Source organism: Macaca thibetana, chromosome 15, assembly GCF_024542745.1.
Source record: "Macaca thibetana thibetana isolate TM-01 chromosome 15, ASM2454274v1, whole genome shotgun sequence".
Taxonomy (NCBI): domain Eukaryota; kingdom Metazoa; phylum Chordata; class Mammalia; order Primates; family Cercopithecidae; genus Macaca; species Macaca thibetana.
In genome coordinates this window covers 97,865,882-97,887,358 of record NC_065592.1, presented here as the reverse complement: position 1 = coordinate 97,887,358, position 21,477 = coordinate 97,865,882, and the positions used below count along the sequence as shown (strand labels likewise).

The window sequence follows — 21,477 nt, the reverse complement described above, 5'->3', positions numbered from 1 at the left end:
AGGTAGTGGCAGGCGAGGTGGCCCATCCTCAGACCCCTGGGAGGAATGCTCAGGTGCCAGCAATGGGTGACATGGCTGAGCGATCCCTAGGCTCCCAGGTATGCTCTGGTGTTGGGGATGGTGGGGAAGCCAGGCCAGGCAGGCCTGTCCTCAAACCCCTCACGTGATTTATAGGGGCTCTGGCTGTAACGAGGATGGCTGGGGTGATCCCTAGACTCCCCTTAGAGTGTTTGAGTGGGGGCAGCAGCAGAGCTGGTGGGTTGGGGAAGGCTGCCCTCAGGGAGCTTGCAAATGTACCCCAGCCCTGCTGCTAGGGATTGCTAAGCTGCTATCAGTGGCAGGCTGGGGAGTGTATGCCTCAGCCCCAGGCGACAGCTGGGGACCCGGGAGCCTGTTTGCAGGGCGTGTGTTAATGTAGGGTGACCACACTGCCAAGGGCAATGGAGTTGCTGCCAGGGGCTTGTGCTTTGGCCCCAGTGGCAGCGGTCAGCAGTGGTGGTGGCTGCGGGTAGAGGAGCCTGTCCTCTGGGCACCTGCAAATGCATGACAGCTTGCTGCTGGGAGGTGGGGTCTCTGCCAGTGACTTTTGCTTAGGTTTCAGTGGCAGCAGCCTGTGGCATTGGTGGCTGTGGGTTGGGGAGGCAGGGGGCAGGATGCAGTTGAGTGGGGGTTGGGTTCTCAAAACTGTGCCAGTACTGCTGCTGCTTAGGTCACACCCCATGTGAACTCACTCTCTGGAGCAATGCCTTCGTGCAGTCTCAAGGCAGCTCCCTGTGTTAGTCTCAGGACCTGCGAGGATGGAGGGGCTGCCCCCTGGCTAGGACTGGAGGAGTCTGTAGTATGGATGTGGACCACTGAGAATCTCACTTACCCTTTTCCTGTACTGGGAAGCCTCCCTGGCTCCCGGCCAAGTAGCCTGCCCACCTTCCCTCTCCTTCCTTGTGTTAGGTGTTCTGGTTAGTTTTCGGTTGAGTTTCAGTGTTCTGTCTTAGATGATCTATTTCAAGTGTGATTATCTACTCACTGTTTTGCTGCTGCTTTGTGGAGGAGGTAAGTGCCGGATGCCTCTAGTCAGCCATCTTGAAGCCCCTCCTCTGTCTCCTGTGGTCACTATTGAAACTATTATAATGAGTTTTGTGTTACGGTGAGTTTTATGTGGGTGGAAGGAGTCAAAACTTCAGATTGAAGTGCACTGCTCGCTGCGTCCCAGGAAGGGATCAGGAAGGCAGACTTATTTTATATGTACCAGTGACACTTCTGAGTTTCAAGTATAAAGAGAAAATTTTAACATGCTTCCACTTTAAAAGAATAGGTTACTTAAAAGGAAATAATGATAATAATAATACCAGCAGCTAACATTCATTGATTATTTGCCACATGCCAGACCTTGTTCCAAGTGCTAACACATGTGATCCACACAACAAACAACCCAGTGAGGTTGTCACCCTCATTTTACAGAAAAGAAAATGGGGGCATAGAGTGGTTAATAGTCTGGCCAGGATCATGCGTCTGGTATGTGGTGAAGCTGGAATTCAAACCCAGGAAGTTTGGTTGTGGATTGCATGCTCTTAATCACTGTATTTTTCTGCATATTTAAAAAATTAAACTAGTGTTGGACTGCTCGTCTGTGGCACTGGAAGCCAGTGGACATCCAAATGTCTTTTGAAGAATCTGTAAATTGTTTGTCACTGCCAGCAAACTGCATGTCAGTGTTTATAAGAATTGAGAAAATATACAGAGTGAAGATCTGTCTCAAAAACAGTAATTCAGAGATATGCTATCTGATCTCTCTCTGAACAACATGAGTAAAAGGTCTCAAGGTAGAAGTATTGGAACTTATAAAATGTATTAACCAAAAATATTCTAAGGGGGGTAATATAGGAGAAGTGAAAATTAACTTGTCTCAGTGGGATGGCTTAGTTATTTAATATAGTGTTAGAAAAATATCAATCATGACTATGAAGGTGGAAAAGTAGAACTGAAAAGCGTGATAGAAAGCTTCCAGATTAAGGAAGAAAAGAAAATGTGGAGCAATGTAACCAAACCAATAAAAATAAAATGGTAAGAAAAAAAAAGCATTTGTTGATATCAGAAGTAGAAAATAAGATGTAGGGAATACAATGAAATGTATATCCATCATCATCAACTATGAATAAACTGTGAAGTACCCTCAAAAGGTCAGATATTAAAAGTAACACAGTTTAGTGTGGTCTCTCTCTCTATTTCTCTCTCCCTCCATCCCTCTGTTCTTCTGTCTCTCTCCCTCTCTCCTCTGCTCCCCACCGTGTGTGTGTGTGTGTGTGTGTGTGTGTGTGTGTGTGTGTGTATTCAGTGACAAGGTTGAAAATGAATGGGCAAAGATAAAATAGGCAAATGAAATTAAAATAAAGCAAAAGGGGTTAATATTCGTGTCAGTCAGCCGGGTGCAGTGGCTCACACCTATAATCTCAGGACTCTGGGAGGCTGAGGCAGGCAGATCACCTGAGGTCAGGAGTTTGAGACCAGCCATGGCAACACGGTGAAACCCCGTCTCCACCCAAAAATACAAAAATTAGCTGGGCACGGTAGCATGCGGAAGGCTGAGGCAGGAGAATCACTTGAACCCGGGAGGTGGAAGTTGCAGTGAGCCGAGATTGCACCATTGCACTCCAGCCTGGGCAACAGAGCGAGACTCCATCTCGGAAAATAAATAAATAATAATGTCAGACTAAAATGTCAAGGTCAAAAATACTGATTTGCATAAAGACAGATAATTTGTATTTGCAAGTTGCAGTCCTTGAAGATGCTGTAAACCTTTATACAGCACAACAACCCTAGCCACATGGCACCTACATAAGCAGGACAAAAAGTTCCAGGAAATACAGCTTGATTAGAAAACATTTATGAGAATTTAAAGTACTTCTTTCCGAATTTGACATATCAAGAAGACAAAGATAAGTAAGGCTATAGAGAATTTGAATAATATAATCAACAAGTTTGATTTTTTGATTCACTAGGATCCCATTTGAAACCCGAGACGGAGGTGTGAGATTCAAGAAAAAGTGGTACTAATCTGGGAGTCCAGTGAAAAGAAGTAACAGGATGAAATCCGAGATTTCCTAGAAGGCAACTCATCCAAATTAGAATTAAAAGTTAGTTGTATCCTGGAAATACACTTTAAAAAAAGTGGACTGAATTCTAAGAAATGATATAACGTGATAAAAAAACCAAAAACTTAGGGACATCAGGGGAGAGAGAGAGAGAGAAAGAGAGAGAGCGTGAGAAATACCAAAAGCGATTAGCAAAAAGGGAGATTCTTAAGAGGCTATAGCTGTTGAAAGGAAATTTTAAAAAGTATGTTTATTAGTAAGTCACCATATTGACATGGAATTCCAGCTGAATTATATTTATCCTTTAAAAAATAGATGGTGCTTTTATTATTTATTCTTCGGAAGTTTTAAAAGTTAGTTTTCTGAAGCTCGTATAACCTTTACCATACTTGGTAAAAGTAAATTGAAATAAGAAAGATCATCTTAAGAATTTAGATGGAAAAATTCTAAATATTAGTTAACTTAGTCACATAGTGTTAAAAGAGTAGCATTTTCTTAGAACGCAAAGATAGTTCAACAATAGGAAGCCTACCAACATAATTTATTGAATCAACAGTTTAAAGGAGAAAAGCCATTTGATTCTATTATTAGATGTTGAAAAGGCATTTGGTAAAGTAATTAAAACTCTGAAGTATAATAAAAATTATAGTGAAACTACTCAAGTTATGGGACTAATAATAGCATTTACCATCTAAAAGTGGTTGTGAGGATTTAACTACTTAATACAGGTAAAAACCATTAGAGCAGTGTCTCACATACAGAAATTATTCATTGTTAGCTATTTTTATTACTTAAACATGACAAAGTTGATTTGCAAAAAAGGGGCAAATATTTCATGGAGTGGAAAACATTTTGGTTCAAGTCATGAAAAAGAATTGTTTGTTCTTACCGCTATATTCAGCATAATTTTTTTGAGGTTTAATTTATCTAAATGTAGTAAGAGTAGAAAATGAAATAAATGATACAAATACTAGAAGAGGAGATAAAATATTTTAATTATATTACTAGAAAATTCATGAGACTACTAAAAACCTGTTAAAATTAGTTTATTTGATAACGTGAATATTAAGATAAATATAAAAAATAAATGAATAGTGCTTCATTGTGGGAATAACGAGTCAGAAATGGAAAGGGAAAAAAGAATCTTATAAAAATACTCACAGGTAAGTTTTATAAAATTATTCTGTACCAGGAAAAGAAAATGACTCTATCCTTAAGTTAGAATTTAAGACAAGTCAAACCAGATCTCAATAAAAGTTGTCAGCCTTTCTATAATTAACATGAATTTAATTCAGTTCAATCTAGAAACCTAGTATATCATTTAGAAATTAGGTAAGATGATTTTAAAGTTCATGTGGAAAACATATTTGTAAGAATACCCAAGAAAATATACTTTATATTTTTGAGTCTCTCTTCCTTTTCTGTCCTACGAACACATACCTCATGGAGAAGAGTGGGGAAGAAAGCAAACATGCCATTTTGGTGGCGTTTTCCCATTAATTTCAGTGTAGGTGGAAATCCACGGAGAGTTAGAGGGGTGATTGTACATTATGTCTTTACGTACGTTTTGACTGTTTCAATTTATAAGGAATATGTTATCTTTAATTGATTTCATGTAGAAAATTTAATAGAAAAGAGTTTAATGACTTTTCACTCTAAAGTTGCAATCCTGTATTATTAAACTAAAAAATAAAAGCATAATATTGATTGACTTGGGATGTTTAAGAAATGCATCAGATTTTAAAAATACATACTAAAACACTGAAATGTAATTTATTTCTGCTTTCCTGAATGTTTGGTGCTTTCTACAAAGTCAAGATTAATTTTTAATTCAAAAATTCTGAAAATAATTTTCTGTCTTTTTTCTGTCTTTCAAAGGTATGCAACCACTCATGTATTCGGTTCAGGAAGCATTAAATGCCAGACCATGGTGGATTCGTATGGGGACTGACATTTGTTACTATAAGTAAGGATTTTAAGAATATTAATAGAACGTCAGCTTACAGAAGGCAGTATTAAGTACATCCTGTTTCAGTGTAAAAGGAAACAGTAGAGTTATTATTGCATACTTTGAATTGTGGTGCTATGCTTTAGTAATTCTAAAAAATCCTTTTGAACTTGAGATCCACTTACAGAGTGTACATAGTAGAAATAAAATGTGTTGTATAGGCAGATAAACTTAGGTCCAGGCCATGTCTCCACCGCTTAGAGAGTTATGTGTCCTCAGCTTTTCCAGCTTTAAAACTCTGGAAACTTTATTGAATAAAACTGAAATTAGGAATTACGAGTAGTAATTTGCAGTGGCTTTTTGTTGTTCCTATGATATCAAGTATAACTCTTAGTTTTTCCCTTTTTATATTAACACACAATATTTACTTCATTGTAATTTCCAAAATGTTAACTGGAGATGTGTTCCAAATACAGTACATCAGCTTACACTGTTCATCTTTGACTGTAAATATGTGATCTACTTATAGCAAGTTAGAAATAAGTGCTAGAGGCTGAGTATGGTGGCTCACGCCTGTAATCTCAGCACTTTGGGAGGCAGAGGTGGGCAGATCACCTGAGGTCAGGAGTTCAAGACCAGCCTGGCCAACATGGTGAAACCCCGTCTTTACCAAAAATACAAAAATTAACCGGGCATTGTAGTGTGTGCTTGTAATCCCAGCTACTCGGGAGGCTGAGGGAAGAGAATCGCTTGAACCTGGGAGGTGGAGGTTGCAGTGAGCCGAGATCGCACCACTGCACTCCAGCCTGGGTGACAGAGCGAGACTCCATCTCAAAAAAAAAAAAATAAATAAAATAAAATAAAATAAATAAAATATAAAATAAAAATAAAATAAAATACAAAGAATTAAGTGCTAGAAATCATTTCCTACTTCTGTGGAACAGTTTGGTTATTCTTCAGCTCCACCTCTAAGTACTCGAGGATTCTCATGTATCTTGCTTCTCATTTTTACTCTGTGTCTGCAAATGTTTCCAGGTAATGTTCATTGCTGGTTCCACTTGGCACCCCTGTTTCTGCTCTTACTAAGTTCAATCCTGACATTTCTGTATGGGGAATTTTGACTTTTTAGATTGTGCTTAACTGGCACTAATGCCCCTCTTTTTTAGTTTTATCAATTAGAAGAAGGCTTCTAAAATTAAACTGTTTTGACATGGCTTTGGGAAAAACTTGGTCTTAAGTACTGTTATTTTCTGCGAAAGAAAATCTTCCTTGGGATTCATCTCAGTAAGATTTCTTCCTTACTCTTATTACCAAAATGAATAGCGAATAAATGAGAAACAGAAGTAAAGGTAATATGTAATTCATCTGCACCATAATATATCTTGTACTTCTTTTAATGGTAGACTAACATAAAAATAGTCTTTGATCACTTGTCTGTTTCTCATAAAGTTGAGTGAAGCTACCTGAGCAGTGCTTGGCTAGATTTTAGCAGAATTATTTAGACTATTAAAGAATGAAACAATGTTTTTCAAAATGCATTCTTTATTTCACGCTTCTTTATGTTGTCACATTAGAAATTGTTAATCAAGGAATGCTTTTTCACATTGCAAAATGAATGATCGTAGCAGGACAAGTTGTTCTATTCTTTGTAAGGGGTGATGGCAAGGATTTTTATATTTTTAGTTTAGGTTCTGTCTTTTCTTTTGGCTACTACTTCCTGATCTGTAAGTGGAGTTCAATTCAACAAACATTTATTAACCACTTTCTGTGTAAGACTCTATTCTAGTTGTTTTCCTGAAGCCTGAGATAGGTTTATTTATTTTAATTTTAATTTTTTTTTTTTTGAAACACAGTCTTGCCCTATCGCCCAGGCTGGAAAGCAGTGGTGCGATCCGGCTCACTGCAGCCTCAAGAGCATATCATCATTCCCAGGCTCAAGTGATCCTCCCACCTCAGCTTCCCCAGTAGCTGGGACTACAGTTGTGAACTGGCTAATTTTGTCTTTTTTGTAGAGACTGGGTTTTCACCATGTTGCGTTCCATCTGCTTCAGCCTCCCAAAGTGCTGGGATTACAGGCATGAACAAAAGTGCCCAGCCTGAAATTTAGATGATAAGGATTAAAATCTGTTTTTGCATTGTGCCGTAACTTTTCATGTCAGCTAAGTCCATTTAGATGATAAGGATTAAAATCTGTTTTTGCATTGTGCCGTAACTTTTCATGTCAGCTAAGTCCTGTGATGCTTGTTTGTCTTATCTATGAAATGGAATAAAACTGCTTTTCACCATTACATGAGATAATATATGTTTCACTGGTTTATAAGCTAGAAACTGCCATATAGCTATAATGTGGTAGTATAAATACCTCTCCAATTAAATGTTAAACTTTTGAGGGAAAAGAGTTGGCAAGGACTAGTTTTTGAACTTGTTTTGCATTTTTGTTAATCCTTAGCACTCTGTCATTGGGTATCTATTCAAGATACTGTGCATAAGTTAATGAAGACTATATCAATTTGAAAATACTTTGAACATTTATGTGCATGAAAAAATAACCTATAGGCCCTGGTTTTTCTTCATTTCATGACTTAAATGATACAAGATGATTCAGAATTTTAGAAATTAAGTTGTTAGAGCATCTTTAAGTCAGCATATGTCAGCAGTATTTAGAGTCTGGAAAGTAATGTATAGTTTTAAAAACTTTATTATGGAAATCTTCAAACATTTACAAAAACAGAGAATAAGATAATGAGGCCCCTTTTATTCATCACCCATTTTCAACAATTATCAACACATGGTGAAGCTTGATCAACTTCAGGTTTGATTTTTGGCAATAACTTCTGACCTCAGGTGATCTGCCCACCTCAGCCTCCCAAAGTGCTGGGATTACAGGCGTGAGCCACTGCACCCGACCTCTAGCACTTACTTCTATCTTGCTATACGTAGATCACATATTTACAGTCAAAGATGAACGGTGTAAGCTGATGTTCTGTATTTGGAACACATCTCCAGTTGACATTTTGGAAATTAAAACTTTTACTCATACTTCCACAATGAATTTTTAAGGCCATTTTCAGATACTGTATTTTATCCATATATACTTACATAAGTATTTCTAAAAGACAAAGGCTGTTTAAGACAATCTAACCACAATGCCATTATCACAACACAGAAAGATAAGGAAAATTTCTTACTGTGATGAAATATCCAACGTTGAAACTTCCCCAATTGCCTCTAAGTGGTGTTTTATAGTTTTATTTAATCATAATCCAGCTAAGGATCACACATTACATTTGATTTTTGTTGACATGTCCCTTAAGTCTGTTAATTTATAGGCTTCCCTTTTCTTTTTTTTTACATTTCTCATTTTGCTAAAGAAGCTGGATTGTCATGTAGGGTTTTTCACATTTGGATTTTACTGGATTGCATCCCTGTGGTGTCAACAAGTACTTCTGTTTCACCAGTTTCCTATAAACTGTTAGTTAGAGCTAGAAGCTTAATCAACTTCAGGTTTGACTTTTGGCAAGAATACTTAATAGGTGGTGCAATGAATTCCCATTGCATCATGTCAGGAAACATCATCATCTCTGATTGTTTCTCTTTTTGTAATCTTAAGATTGATTAGTGAACCCAGGTCTTGTAGCCTGATCCATCCACGTAAAGGTGTCCATCAGCCTTTCCTCTCTTGATTGTAGCAGCCACTGATGATCATTTTCTAGATTCAATAATGTGTATGGATGTCAAAGAATGGGGTTCTAAAAATTTTTTTTGACGTGAAGAGTATTAGCTCATTTAATTAGTAAATTCAGAAGTGAAAAGTTATGTAGTGTCATCGGCTGATAACAGTTAACTGCTTTATGAGTACTAAGTTTTTTTTTAATAGGGTATTTAAGTTACACTTTTTACAGACTCGGGTTTTTCTTTTTTCCCTGAAGTTCTATTTAATAAAAGTAACAAGGAAAATCAGTTTTTGTGTGGATGAAATGAACATGTTTTATGCTTTTTTATTGTAGAAATCATTTCTCAAGAAGTTCAGTTGCTGCAGGTGGGCAAAAGGGAAAATCCTACTATACAATTACATTTACTGTCAGTTTTCCACATAAAGATGATGTTTGCTACTTTGCTTATCACTATCCATATACGTATTCAACTTTACAGGTAAGAACTCTAAATTAAATTGTATTATATTGGATATGTGTAAGATAATGGAAGAAAATTGAGTTTAGTTAAATATTCTAACATAAGGAAAATGAAGTTTAGTTAAATATCATAACATAAGAAAAGGGTTTAGTGTTGAAGATTTTGGAAAATACTACAATATTTCTTGAGGAGTAAAATGGGAATGTGATTTTTTTTTTAATAGAAATATTAAGGAACTTTGACATGATTTTTACTTCCCATCTTTTGTTGAAATCCACAGTTCTCTGAGCTAAGATTCCATAATTGACAAATTTTAACCAGGTGAGATTTCTGCATGTTTAACCAGAATCTCATAGAAAATAGAGTATTAGGAAAATGTGGATGCAATTTGAGTTTTTTAAAAGGAAAAATTGAGATCTTTTTCTGAAGGAAATGGTTTTATTATGGAGACCTAGATCCAAATTTTTAAGAATCTGGGGTATAAGAGTTGTTTTGTGTGAGATCTTTTGAGATTTTGAATATTGGCAAAACGAAACTAAAAAAACTAAACAAACAAGTCTAGTAATTAAATATCAACTGTGGTTGATATTTATTCTCAGAACAGAATATCTATTCTAATGGTCAAGGATCATGAAGATGTGATCAATTTACCAATAAAGAAATTGGAACACTATAATTAGAAACAAGCTCCCAAATTATTAGAGAGGAGAAAATGAAAGAAAAACGTAGTCTATAGAGCAGAAGAGAGATCAAACCTAAGAAGACTAAATGAGGCTGACAGCCTTAAATGAGACTTACTGTACTTTAATAAAGGTTACAACCTACCATAAAGGTACAATGTTCATGTATCTTTCTGTGCTCAGTAGTTCTACTTTTGAGTAATTTATCCTAGGAAAACAAATAAGAATGCACATAAAAATATATTTTCACTGTTTTTATTTGCCTGGTTTTATGTTATTGTTCTTTACTGATTGTGCCTTTTAATATGTTTTGAATTCTCCTGCTTTCTTTCAGTCCCCCTACCGTGATGTTTTCCAGGCATGACCATTGTTTCTCACCTGGGCTTCTGCCAGCCTCTTTGTAACTGGTGTCCTAGGATTCAGTTTTGCCCGCTTTGCTCTTCATTAGTTACCCCACCCGCTCCGACAAACCCCAGACTGTAGCCAAAGGGTTCTTTTATAGCTAATCTTATCACAAAATACCCTGCTTAAAACTCTTTAGTGATTTCCCTTGCCCTTTGTATGAAGTCTAAAATTCTTACCATGATTCACCCTGTCCTTTTTCTAATAATCCCCCCTTTTTTTTTTTTGCCATATCCACATACTATTTGAAGTATTATTTATCTTTAAATAGACTTTAAAATAGATTACTCTTTGAAGTGTATCCTTGTCCTCAATTAATATCCATGAAATCATTTAAATTATATCCTCATCCTCAGTTAATATCTGTGACATCCATGAAAGATTTAATGTGCTAGACTTGTTTCTAATTCACATAAAATATATACCTATTAAACTTCTAAAATATCACTTAGTTGTCTCGATTACCAGTGGTATGTATACTATGCTTTGGGAAAGACCGGTCTACCAGGCCCTTCATTCTGTGTCAGATTCTTTGTTTCTTACCTTTGTAGCTATAATGAATCTTACTGAATTCTTTGAAAAGCCCTGTTCTGTCTTGTGGTCTTCCTAATATTTTTCCTTCTGCCTGCAGTATTCTGCCCTCTTCACTCGTCCTTTGGAGTTTAGTTTAAATGTAGTTTTCTCTAGAAGACCTTCCCTGACTGCCCAGACTTGGCTAAGGTCCCCTCCCCTTATTACAGGCTCCCACGGCACTCTCTATTTTCCCTAGGGTAGGGTTCATTTATTCATTGTCATATCCCCAATGCCCTGTAGTTTCTGGAAAATAGTGACCACTCAGTCAATAGTGATTATGTGAAAGAACATAGGCAAAAGTTTGAAAACCAACTGAATATCTAAAAATAGGGAATTGAACAATTTATTTTTGGTATAACCACATCATAAGACCATTAAAACTTGTATTTTCAAAAAATACACATTTAACGTGTTTAATGATGTGGTATCGTATTCATAATTATGAATATATATGTGTTTGTGTGTATGTATAAATTTTTAAGTGATAAAATCAGATTATAAAAGTCTTTGTGTAATCATGGTTTTGCTTACATACCTTGTGTTAGTGGTAATCTAGGCGGTGCAATTGTGGATGTTTTAAATTTTTAAAACATTAAAAAAAATTTTTCTTTGTTTTTTTTTCACTGTCAGACATTTTACAATAAACCCATATTAATCTTGAAATCAGGAAAATAAATTGTTAAAATTTGTGCTACATAATTTTTATTTTTCAAATTTTAGATTGTTGCTGTTACAGGTCTATTATCACTCACAATTTCAAAATTCAGAAGGCTTTGAAAACCAAAAGGTTTTTTGGAACTCATTTGGAGGCAAAGCCTGACCTGAATTTATTTAGAATATTGATTCCACTTAGGGTGATTCTTCATATGTTTTGCTGCACAAATAATGTGTGTATTACAGATTGCTACCCCTGACCCTGTTGGTGGGGCTGCATAATTAATGATTTAAACAATGTATTGCCTTTTTCAAGTTTCCCAAACACTGATGTTTAGATTACATCTGGCCCTGAGGGTTTTGGATAAGGGGTTAAGAATCTGGTTCACTTCTAATTATGTGGAGATCTGGATGCATTATTTCTGTATATCATGGGGACTTTTTAAGTGATTGTATACTTTGTTTTAAAATTTTTATCAAGATGCATCTTCAAAAATTGGAATCAGCACACAATCCTCAGCAAATCTATTTTCGGAAAGATGTGTTATGTGAAACCCTGTCCGGAAACAGCTGCCCCTTGGTGACTATAACAGCAATGCCAGAGTCTAATTATTATGAACATATCTGTCATTTCAGTAAGTTTGTCTTCCCAGCTCACAAGAGCAGTCATTCTCACCCACTTTGATTTGCTTCATCTGTATTTTATAATGGAAGTGATAATAGGAACAGATACCAGAAGACTTGAGCTCTAGTCTTGGCCTTGCTATTGTTTAGCTAGCCATGGGCCCACCTCTGGGCTTCAGTTTCCTTATCCTGAAAATAAGGGGCTACATGAGATGTTCTCTGAGGTCTCTTTTGCTACTACTGTTGTTAGTTCTATCCTTAGAAATTATATTCAAAGTAGAATACAACAAATTATTTTAAGAGGTCATGTAATAATATTATCAATTTAGAAATGAACTGATTTTACTTGTAAATAAAACAACCAGAAACCTATCAATTGTTTTGATAGCTGGCACTGAATAGCTACTCATTTTTCCCTGCCATTTATATTTTTTTAAATTGCCTCGAATGTACAGCTGTAGTAATAAAAATAAAACTGTTTCAGTTTGATAAGAAGGCAAAGTATTTTCAGGAAACAGAGCTCATTGTGTATGAAAATATGAGTGATGAGCTGAATGATTATTTTGTAGATTTGTGTATCTAAATGTATATAGTGAAATTTTGGAGGCTAAATCTCTGAGCAGATAAACTTTTTTCTCTATCAGAGCAACTGTAAGACAGGGCTGAAATTATATTTTCTTTCTTTTCCCCATGATTTTATGAAAAAATAGTTTTATATTTTAAACTTCCCCCAAGTACTTGTTCTTTATAAAATTAACATTATACTAAATAACTAATTTTACATGTTAAATTAGTCATTGGGAAGTAAATAAGTGGATCAAATACTACTTACTGTTTTATGTCCTGTTATGAGCTCCTTCGGGATGTGGTTTTATCGGTTTTTATATTTGTTTATTTTATAGGGCCTAGTGCAGTGCTTGTAGGATGCACCACTGGGTTCTATTAATTTATATCAGAATTCACAATTGAGTTAGAGACATTTTCTAAAGCCCCGGAATAAAATATACAAACTTTTAGTAGCTGTTCATTTTAATTTGAGATTTTATGTGTACTTTAGGAAATCGCCCTTACGTTTTCTTGTCTGCTCGGGTACATCCTGGAGAAACTAATGCAAGTTGGGTTATGAAAGGAACGTTGGAATATCTCATGAGCAATAACCCCACTGCTCAGAGCTTACGAGAATCTTATATTTTTAAAATTGTCCCTATGTTAAATCCAGATGGTGTCATCAATGGAAAGTAAGTTAAGCAATAGTTATAGAATATATTCTAGACCATTTCGGTTGTCCTGTATAAACTTGTTGAAATAACAGTGTCCAGGTTAACAAATTTAGTGATTTTTCTAGAATAAAGAAAATTTTGGTGGGAAATTAAGATAAACTTTTAAATGAAAATATATTTTGGATACTAGTAGCGGTATGAAATTATGAGAAATTCTGTATCCATGGGAATATGCTTTCATAAAATGCTTGAATTGTTTTAGAAAAATCACAATGTCAGGTTGTAAGAAAGATTAACTCATACCTCTCATATTCCTTTATTTTTTTTGTTAGTGGCATGAACCTAGATTATTCTAAGATTAAGATCCTTCTGGGATCTCTTGGAATGTTAGCCCCATCTGCTAACCTCTTCCTGATATGAGGCGTAGTTTTTGACAGGAGTTCTTTAGCGGGGGAATAGTGGAAGATAATTACTTTGTAAGAGGTGGCTGCCTATAGTTAGTATAGTACATTTATTCTGGTAATTTGACAAGGTCTCTGTAGTGCCACTGTGAAAGATGGGATTTAGTCTGGTTGTCATGAATATCTCCAAAGATGAGGATAACATGTCTTACTTGAATAAAAGTAGCATGACTATTTCTCATATTTTAGGAAATTACTGAATTTTTTAAATATAGAATTTCTTCTTAATATGTTATGGTTATGGAACTAAAATGATGTCTCTTTTTAATTGAGAAATATATTGACCAGTTAGAATTCTATTTATATTTGTCATCCCTTTATGATTATTTGCTTATTTGCATGATAGCTCTACTACTTAAAACCCATAAATAAACAAAAAGGTATTTGATTTTTTACAACAATGTATACTTTTCATATACTTGTCTTTCTCAGAAGAAGCACCTAGATAGCACTTTAATTGATGAAGTCAAGATATAGCATGCTAACATAAATTATTATGTAGTCAGAATGGAAAATGTGATTATTAATACATTTTTATAAAATATGGAAGAAAACCCTGGAATTAAGAATTAATTTTTTCTATATTTTCAAAATTTTGATTATGAATCTGAAAACTTACCACGGTTAAATGCATGTGACACAAAAGCTTGCACATAGCAAGCACTCAATAAATGTTTACATAATGAATATAGTATGCATTTGGTTGAGCTTACCATCTATACCTATTTGAAATGCTTAGTGGAATAGAATCATAAAGTTAAACCAGAAATGTATATAAGGGTTTAAGAAGTGTATATAAGGGTTTATTGGAACCAGTGTTTTTCTGTCTTTGTGTGTATGTACATGTAGTCATCGCTGTTCTTTAAGTGGAGAGGATTTGAATAGGCAGTGGCAAAGTCCAAATCCGGATTTACATCCTACAATTTACCATGCTAAGGGGCTGTTGCAATACTTGGCTGCAGTGAAGCGTTTACCCTTGGTAAGTAGCAATACTTGTTTTTACTTGGTATAGTTAAAGATAAAATGTCATTTTTTATTATCAAGCACTTGTGTGATAATCATGAGGTCAAATTAATCCATTATGTTAGTAGTCTTAATTTTATAAGGTTGAATGTTTCTAATTCTCATAAGCCTTCTTTTTTTTCCTTTTTGGTTATGAATATTGGTAACTCTTGGTTGTAAGTTTTAGATATTTAACTTCACTGTTTGAACAACGCTAAGGTAACAATATGTATCTTCTAGATTCTCAAGCTAGAAACTTATTTCTGAGTTTTCTAGTCAGCTCTGAAGCTGTTAAGTCTCTACTACACACATGGGAAATGTAATCCAGGCATGACTGGACTGGACTATATACATATGCTCCTCCTGTTCTTACCAGCTTTTGATTAGAATGTTCCTATTAGTGTGTATATTATTTAATCTTTCTTTAGAAAAGATAGAAAAACTTTGCAGAGGAGTAAAATTGACATGCCCTTTATTTTTAATTTTTTTTTAAAATGATGCACTTAAAAATTAAATTAAAACCATACCCTTCTTAATGGTGTTTTCGTATAGGAGCATTTTCTTGTTTTTTGTTGTTGCTTGTTTTTATTTATTTTTTATTTTTATTTATTTTCTTTTGAGACGGAGTTTTGCTCTTGTTGCCCAGGCTGGAGTGCAGTGGCATGATTTCGGCTCACTACAACCTCTGCCTCCCAGGTTCAACAAATTCTCTTGCCTTAGCCTCCCAAGTAGCTGGAATTACAGGTGCCCACAGCCACGCCCAGCTAATTTTTGTATTTTTAGTAGAGACGGGGTTTTACCATGTTGGTCAGACTGACGTCGAACTCCTGACCTCCAGTGATCCGCCCGCCTTGGCCTCCCAAAGTGCTGGGATTACAGGCATGTTCCATTGCTCCAGGCCAGATTAGGTAAATGTTTTCACAGCCATTTGGGCAGCAATCACCACAACTGTAGATTGGAACTATAATGGAATGTATTGTTTTTTAAACCGTGAATAGTAAACACAAAGGTGATATAGGACCTTTAAAGGATTTGGCAATTCTAGAATTAATTATAGATCCTTTCCCAAACTAGGTGTTATTATTTTCATTGGTTCTAATTGTTAAATGGTGGTTCTTTTACAATAAAAAAGACCAAGGGACACAGACCTACATGTTTATTGGCTTGATATTAACTACCTATACTTGGCAACATATGAACTTGGAGCCTTTTAATTTTTAAAATACGTATTTTCAAGGTTTATTGTGATTATCATGGCCATTCCCGAAAGAAGAACGTATTTATGTATGGTTGCAGCATCAAAGAGACAGTGTGGCATACCAATGATAATGCAACTTCATGTGATGTTGTGGAAGATACGGGATACAGGGTAATTATTACAAATGAGTCATGAGTTTTTGAATTTCAAGCATGCGTAAAAGTACAGAAAACAACATATATGAACTACTCAAATTCAATAAATACTGACATTTTGCCATTTTTGTTTCAGATTTTTCATTTTTAAAAGTTTTTTTGTGTTTATATTTTTTGTCTGTTTGGAATTAATGTTTGTGTGAGATGTGGGGATCCATTTCTGTTTTCTCTGTGAATACCAGTTGGCTTGCACCGTGAACTAGCTCGTACCTCCTTCCTCTGTACCTCCTTCCTCTGTCGGTTTGATGACGCCATCTGTTACATACCTTATTTCGTAAATATGGATGTATTGCGAGGCTATTATTATGGCCATTCTTGTTTCATTCCTTGCATACAATGTTGCTTTCATTACTATAGGCTTGTAATTAATATTGATATCATGTAGGGCAAATTTTCCTTTCTTATTCTTTTAAAAATTGCTTTGACTTTTTTTCTCTGTACTTGTGAATTTTAGGATCCATTTGGGATAAACTTTGTTCGAATCTGCATTAGAGCTGCCTTGAATTTAAAGTTGGAGAGAATTATTATAATAATATGTAATATTGCTATCTGTGACCATTGCCTATGTGTCTATTTAGTCAAGTCTTATATTCGATAAAGTATGCAATTTTTTCACGTAGGTGTGAAATGTTGTTAGATTTATTCCCAAATACTTTATGAATTTTGTTGCAGGTGGGACTGGATTTTTTCCCCACATATCTTCCTCCCCTCAATTGATCATTGATGGTACATAGGAAAGCTATTGATTTTTTTGTGTGTTTTCGGAAAAAATGTCTGCAAATTTTTCAGATCCTTCTACAAAGGATTACATGTAAGCATGGCATCACATTTCACAGTAGCAACACTGGAAGCAAAACTTGGTGGAGGAAAGCCTTCATAATTTTCAACTAGATTTCCAACCTGTAATTTTCATACCCCGTTCTAACCATCAGCAAGTGTGAAAATAAAAAAGGATGTTCTCAGACACTAAAGTCTCAAAAATTTACCTCACAAATAGCCTTTCTCTGGAAGCTGCTGGACAACATTCTTGCCAAAATAAAGGAATATATGAAAGAGGAAGGCATACAGAAATTAAGTTCAAGAGAGAGACAAAGTCCAGGATAAAGGTGGAGGGAGATCCCAAGAATGTATGTAAAATGCCCAACATGTCAACAGTCAACAAATATTTCTGCCACACGACCTTCAGAAAATAGAGTTTTATTAGGTTAGACCGCATTAAATAAAGGAAACCAAGTAGATTAGCAGACCTCAGTGATAGAGAAAAGGGGAATATTTAGTTGAGACCCAGATAAAAAAAAAAGTAAGAAAATGAGACTAGTGAGAGGCCCAGAGAATGGGAGAAAGCTAGATGAAGAGCACGTGCACAGAGCCTTCCCTAGGCTGCGCTCTGGAACAGCACCATCATTGCCACCATTGCCTCACCCAGTCGTTTTTGCTTGGATCATACTTCACTTCTCAGGGAATTCTCACTTAGTCCCCAAAACGAAATCAGATCAGACATCTATAGGATTCTGTCTCCTTCATAACACTTAAGAATTATAATGGTAAGGTTTTCTGTTATTTGATTAATAGGTTTCTCAGTAAGCGCCACATGCCTAGCAAATATGTCTGATTTGCTCATTTTGTCAACATTGCCACTATATAGCACAATACCTTATTCATAATAAGTACTCAATAAGTATTTGTTGTTAGGTGAGTTGTTGGATGAATGGCAGACAGACATGTGGGAAGGTAAATGCAAAAGAGTTTTTCCATTGTAAGAGATAAAATTGGCCAGGCGCAGTGGCTTACATCTGTAATCCCAGCATTTTGGGAGGCTGAGGCGGGCGGATCATGAGGTCAGGAGATCAAGACCACGGTGAAACCCTGTCTCTACTAAAAATACAAAAAATTAGCTGGGTGCCGTGGCGGGCGCCTGTAGCCCTAGCTACTCGGGAGGCTAAGGCAGGAGAATGGCATTAACCCAGGAGGTGGAGCTTGCAGTGAGCCGAGATCTCACCACTATAGTCCAGCCTGGGGGGGAGTGAGACTCTGTCTCAAAAAAAAGAGAAAAAGATAAAATTAACTCTCTTTGGTCTCAGTTTTTTTCATTAAAATTATCTCGTCCCAAATTTCTTTGATTAATTTTTTGAATTTTGTTGTGAAAGGAAACATAAGATGATGCTGTAATTAGAGTAAATAGTGCACTTTTCTCCCAAATTTCATTTCTCAAGATGTTAACAGGTGTTTCATACACACCTCCTCTCACCAGTAGTTGTGTAATTAGTTACATCAGGTAATTGCACTAGACACAGCCAACTTTGTTTCTTTTCTTTAGGAAACGTAAGAAGCTTACATTGTGGGGCAGGTGTGTATGTGGGTGTGTGTGCACATGTGTGAAAGTGGAGTATTTCCCATCATTTTATCATCATATTAGTTCCTATTGCTGTTATAGCAAACTACCACAAACACAGCAAAACAAATTGACTTACAGTTCTGCAGGTCAGAAGTCGAATGCAAGGCTCACTGGGTTAAAATCAAAGTGTCATCAACTACATTAATTTTTGAGGCCCTGTGGTAGAAGTGTTTCCTTGTTCTCCTCCACACCCCTAACAAGTCTGTGTTCCTTGCGTCATGGTCCCTTTCAACCAGGAATCAAATCTGACCTCTGCTTCCATTGCTACATCTCCTTCTCTCCTGCTGCTGCCTTCCCCTTTCCCTTATGAGAGCCCTTGTGATGGCAAGGACCACTAAGATAATCCAGGATAATCTTACTATCTCAGATTCTTAACTGAATCACATATGGACAGCCCCTTTTGCCATGTAAAGTAACATTCCTAGATTCTGGTGATTAAGACATTTTTGATGGCAACTACCATACCATGGAACCTTTTTTTTTTTTTTTGGCAGATGGGTTGGGAAAGGATGGACTAATACACATAAATGCTATGTGCTATGTTTCTGATGATAGATCATAGTACTGCTTTGTCCTTTTAGTGCAAGTGTTTATGTTTTTTGGGAAAATACAAAAAACTATGACATATAAATGGAGTGTCTTTTTTTTCTTGAGATGGAGTCTCACTCTGTCACCCAGGCCAGAGTGTAGTGGTACGATCTCAGCTCACTGCAGCCTCGGTCTCCCGGGTTCAAGTGATTGTCCTGCTTCAGCCTCCCGAGTAGCTGGGATTACAGGTGCCCACCACCACTCCTAGCTAATTTTTTTTTTTGGTATTTTTAGTAGATATGGGGTTTCACCATGTTGGCCAGGCTGGTCTCGAACTCCTGACATCAAATGATCTGCCTGCCTTGGCCTCCCAAAGTACTGGGATTACAGGTGTGAGCTGCCACGCCCAGCCTAAATTGAGTGTCATTTGAAAAAATAACTAATCAATACTCTTCAAAAGTGTTAGGATTATTAAAGTTATAAGACTGAGGAACTGTTACAGACTGCAGGAGGCTAAAGAGGAACAGTAACTAAATGCAATGTGAGATTCTGGATAGGATCCTGAAACGCGGCATTAGAAAAACTGATGAAGTTTGAATAAGGTCTATCAATAGTATTGTATCAATTCTAATTCTTTGGTTCTGATACTGAACTATAGTCAAGATATTAACGTTAAGGGTGACAGAAAAATGAAAATTCTACTGTTTTTGCACCTTTTCTCTAAGTTTAAAATTAGCTTAAAATAAAAGGTTTACAAAACAAATATTTATTATTATAGGTTAAGTGTCCCTTATCTAAAATGCTTGGGACTAGAAGTGTTTGATTTCAGATTTTTTTTTGTTTCTTGGAATATTTGTATTATACTTGCTAGTTTGAGCATTCCTAATCCCAAAATCTGAAATCCAAAATGCTCCAACGAGCATTTCCTTTGAGCATCATGTTGACATTAAAAAAAATTTGGAATTTGGAACATAGTGGATTTTTTAATTGAAGTTAAATCATATATTTGCTTCCAATAAGGGGGACATCATAGCATCCTTCCAATAAGGTGAACGTCATAGCATATGATGCTATGGAAATATGTAATTTAGCTTCAACAAAACTATTAGCTTTTTAGGGATGTTTTAATATTGCTAAATATTATGGATAGTAGATCATCATTCCTGAATGAGATGACTAACAATAATGTAAATTAGGACTTTTGTTTATTTGGTTGACTGAGTATCCCTGATTCTTAGTAGGCATTAAGTAAATATTTGTTGAATGGATGGATGAATTAATTATACCTATAGACCAACATGTAACAATTATATTACCGTATTGGTATTGTGCTTACAGCTTTTAGTGTTGTGCTTATAGCTTTCATATGAATTTTCTGTGCCAGCCTCACGATGCTCTGTGATGTAGGTAGGGATCATCATTCCTTCTACACAAATAAGTCCACTAAGACATCTGAGTCAGTTGACATGCTTGAGGCCTTGGCCAAAATATGGTGTGCCTAGGACTGAAATGAGCTGTGTTGCTTTAAGTCCTGTGTGCTTTCCATTCTGTCACAGTGCCTCTCTTCCTACAGTTATGCCTAAACCAGCGCCCTAGGTTATTTTCCAAAAAACATTTTCGGTAACCTACTGCAGCTCTTAGCAGAACTTCAAAGCACATTTTCTTTTTGGGTGCCTTCTCTCTTCTTCCCCTCTCCTAAATAAATAAAATGATTAGAATTATATAAAAAATGGGGAAACACTCCAGATTTATATAAAGAAGTGAGTGAAAGTTATCTTTTCCTAGTCATTCTCTTAACACTAGGCAGTTTTACCATGTATATTGTGAGACTTGCCACTGAGCACATCCATATAGATATGCAAGTAGCGTATGCAGTTTTTGTCTTTTTATGTATTTTAAACACTACCTAGTAACTTTTTCCCATGATAGTATTTATTGGTCATCTTTCCAGATCATCATGTCTGAATCTGTCTCAGTCTTTTAAACAGTCAGATAAGATTTCCATTGTGCATTTTTGTTACTTTTGTAAACTGTACCCAAATTTATTTACTTAGTGGTCTCTGTTGATAGTCATTTAATAAGTATTGCTAAATTGTCCTCCATAAAGAATGTACAAATTGATACTACCAAATACCATGAACGATAGTACTGTTTTTCCACACCCTTATTACATTGTACTATCATCTTTGTCAGGTGAAAATAATACCTGATTGTTAACTAGCATACCTATAATTATAAATAAGGTTGAGTTTTCCTATGTTTTGGCCAATTATGATCTGTGTCTTTTAAAATAGTCTTTTCTTATATTTTCTGCTTACTTTTGTTCAGGTCATGTAATTGTTATTGTTTTTTAA

At 35.8% G+C, this 21,477-nt stretch overlaps 1 protein-coding gene across 5 annotated transcripts in view; it reads left to right on the top strand.

Moving 5' to 3' along the window:
- AGTPBP1 (ATP/GTP binding carboxypeptidase 1) overlaps positions 1-21,477 on the top strand; it is a 198,468-nt gene that overhangs the window by 139,058 nt on the left and 37,933 nt on the right. For all 5 annotated transcript variants that reach the window (XR_007719870.1, XM_050761609.1, XM_050761610.1 and 2 more), the window contains exons 18-23: positions 4,968-5,055; positions 9,045-9,189; positions 11,962-12,115; positions 13,162-13,342; positions 14,635-14,764; positions 16,025-16,156. Coding sequence is in view for 4 of the 5 variants with exons in the window: in XM_050761609.1 (XP_050617566.1) it covers positions 4,968-5,055; positions 9,045-9,189; positions 11,962-12,115; positions 13,162-13,342; positions 14,635-14,764; positions 16,025-16,156 (830 nt within the window). In the remaining variant the exon portion in view is untranslated. The remainder of the gene's footprint in view (positions 1-4,967; positions 5,056-9,044; positions 9,190-11,961; positions 12,116-13,161; positions 13,343-14,634; positions 14,765-16,024; positions 16,157-21,477) is intronic.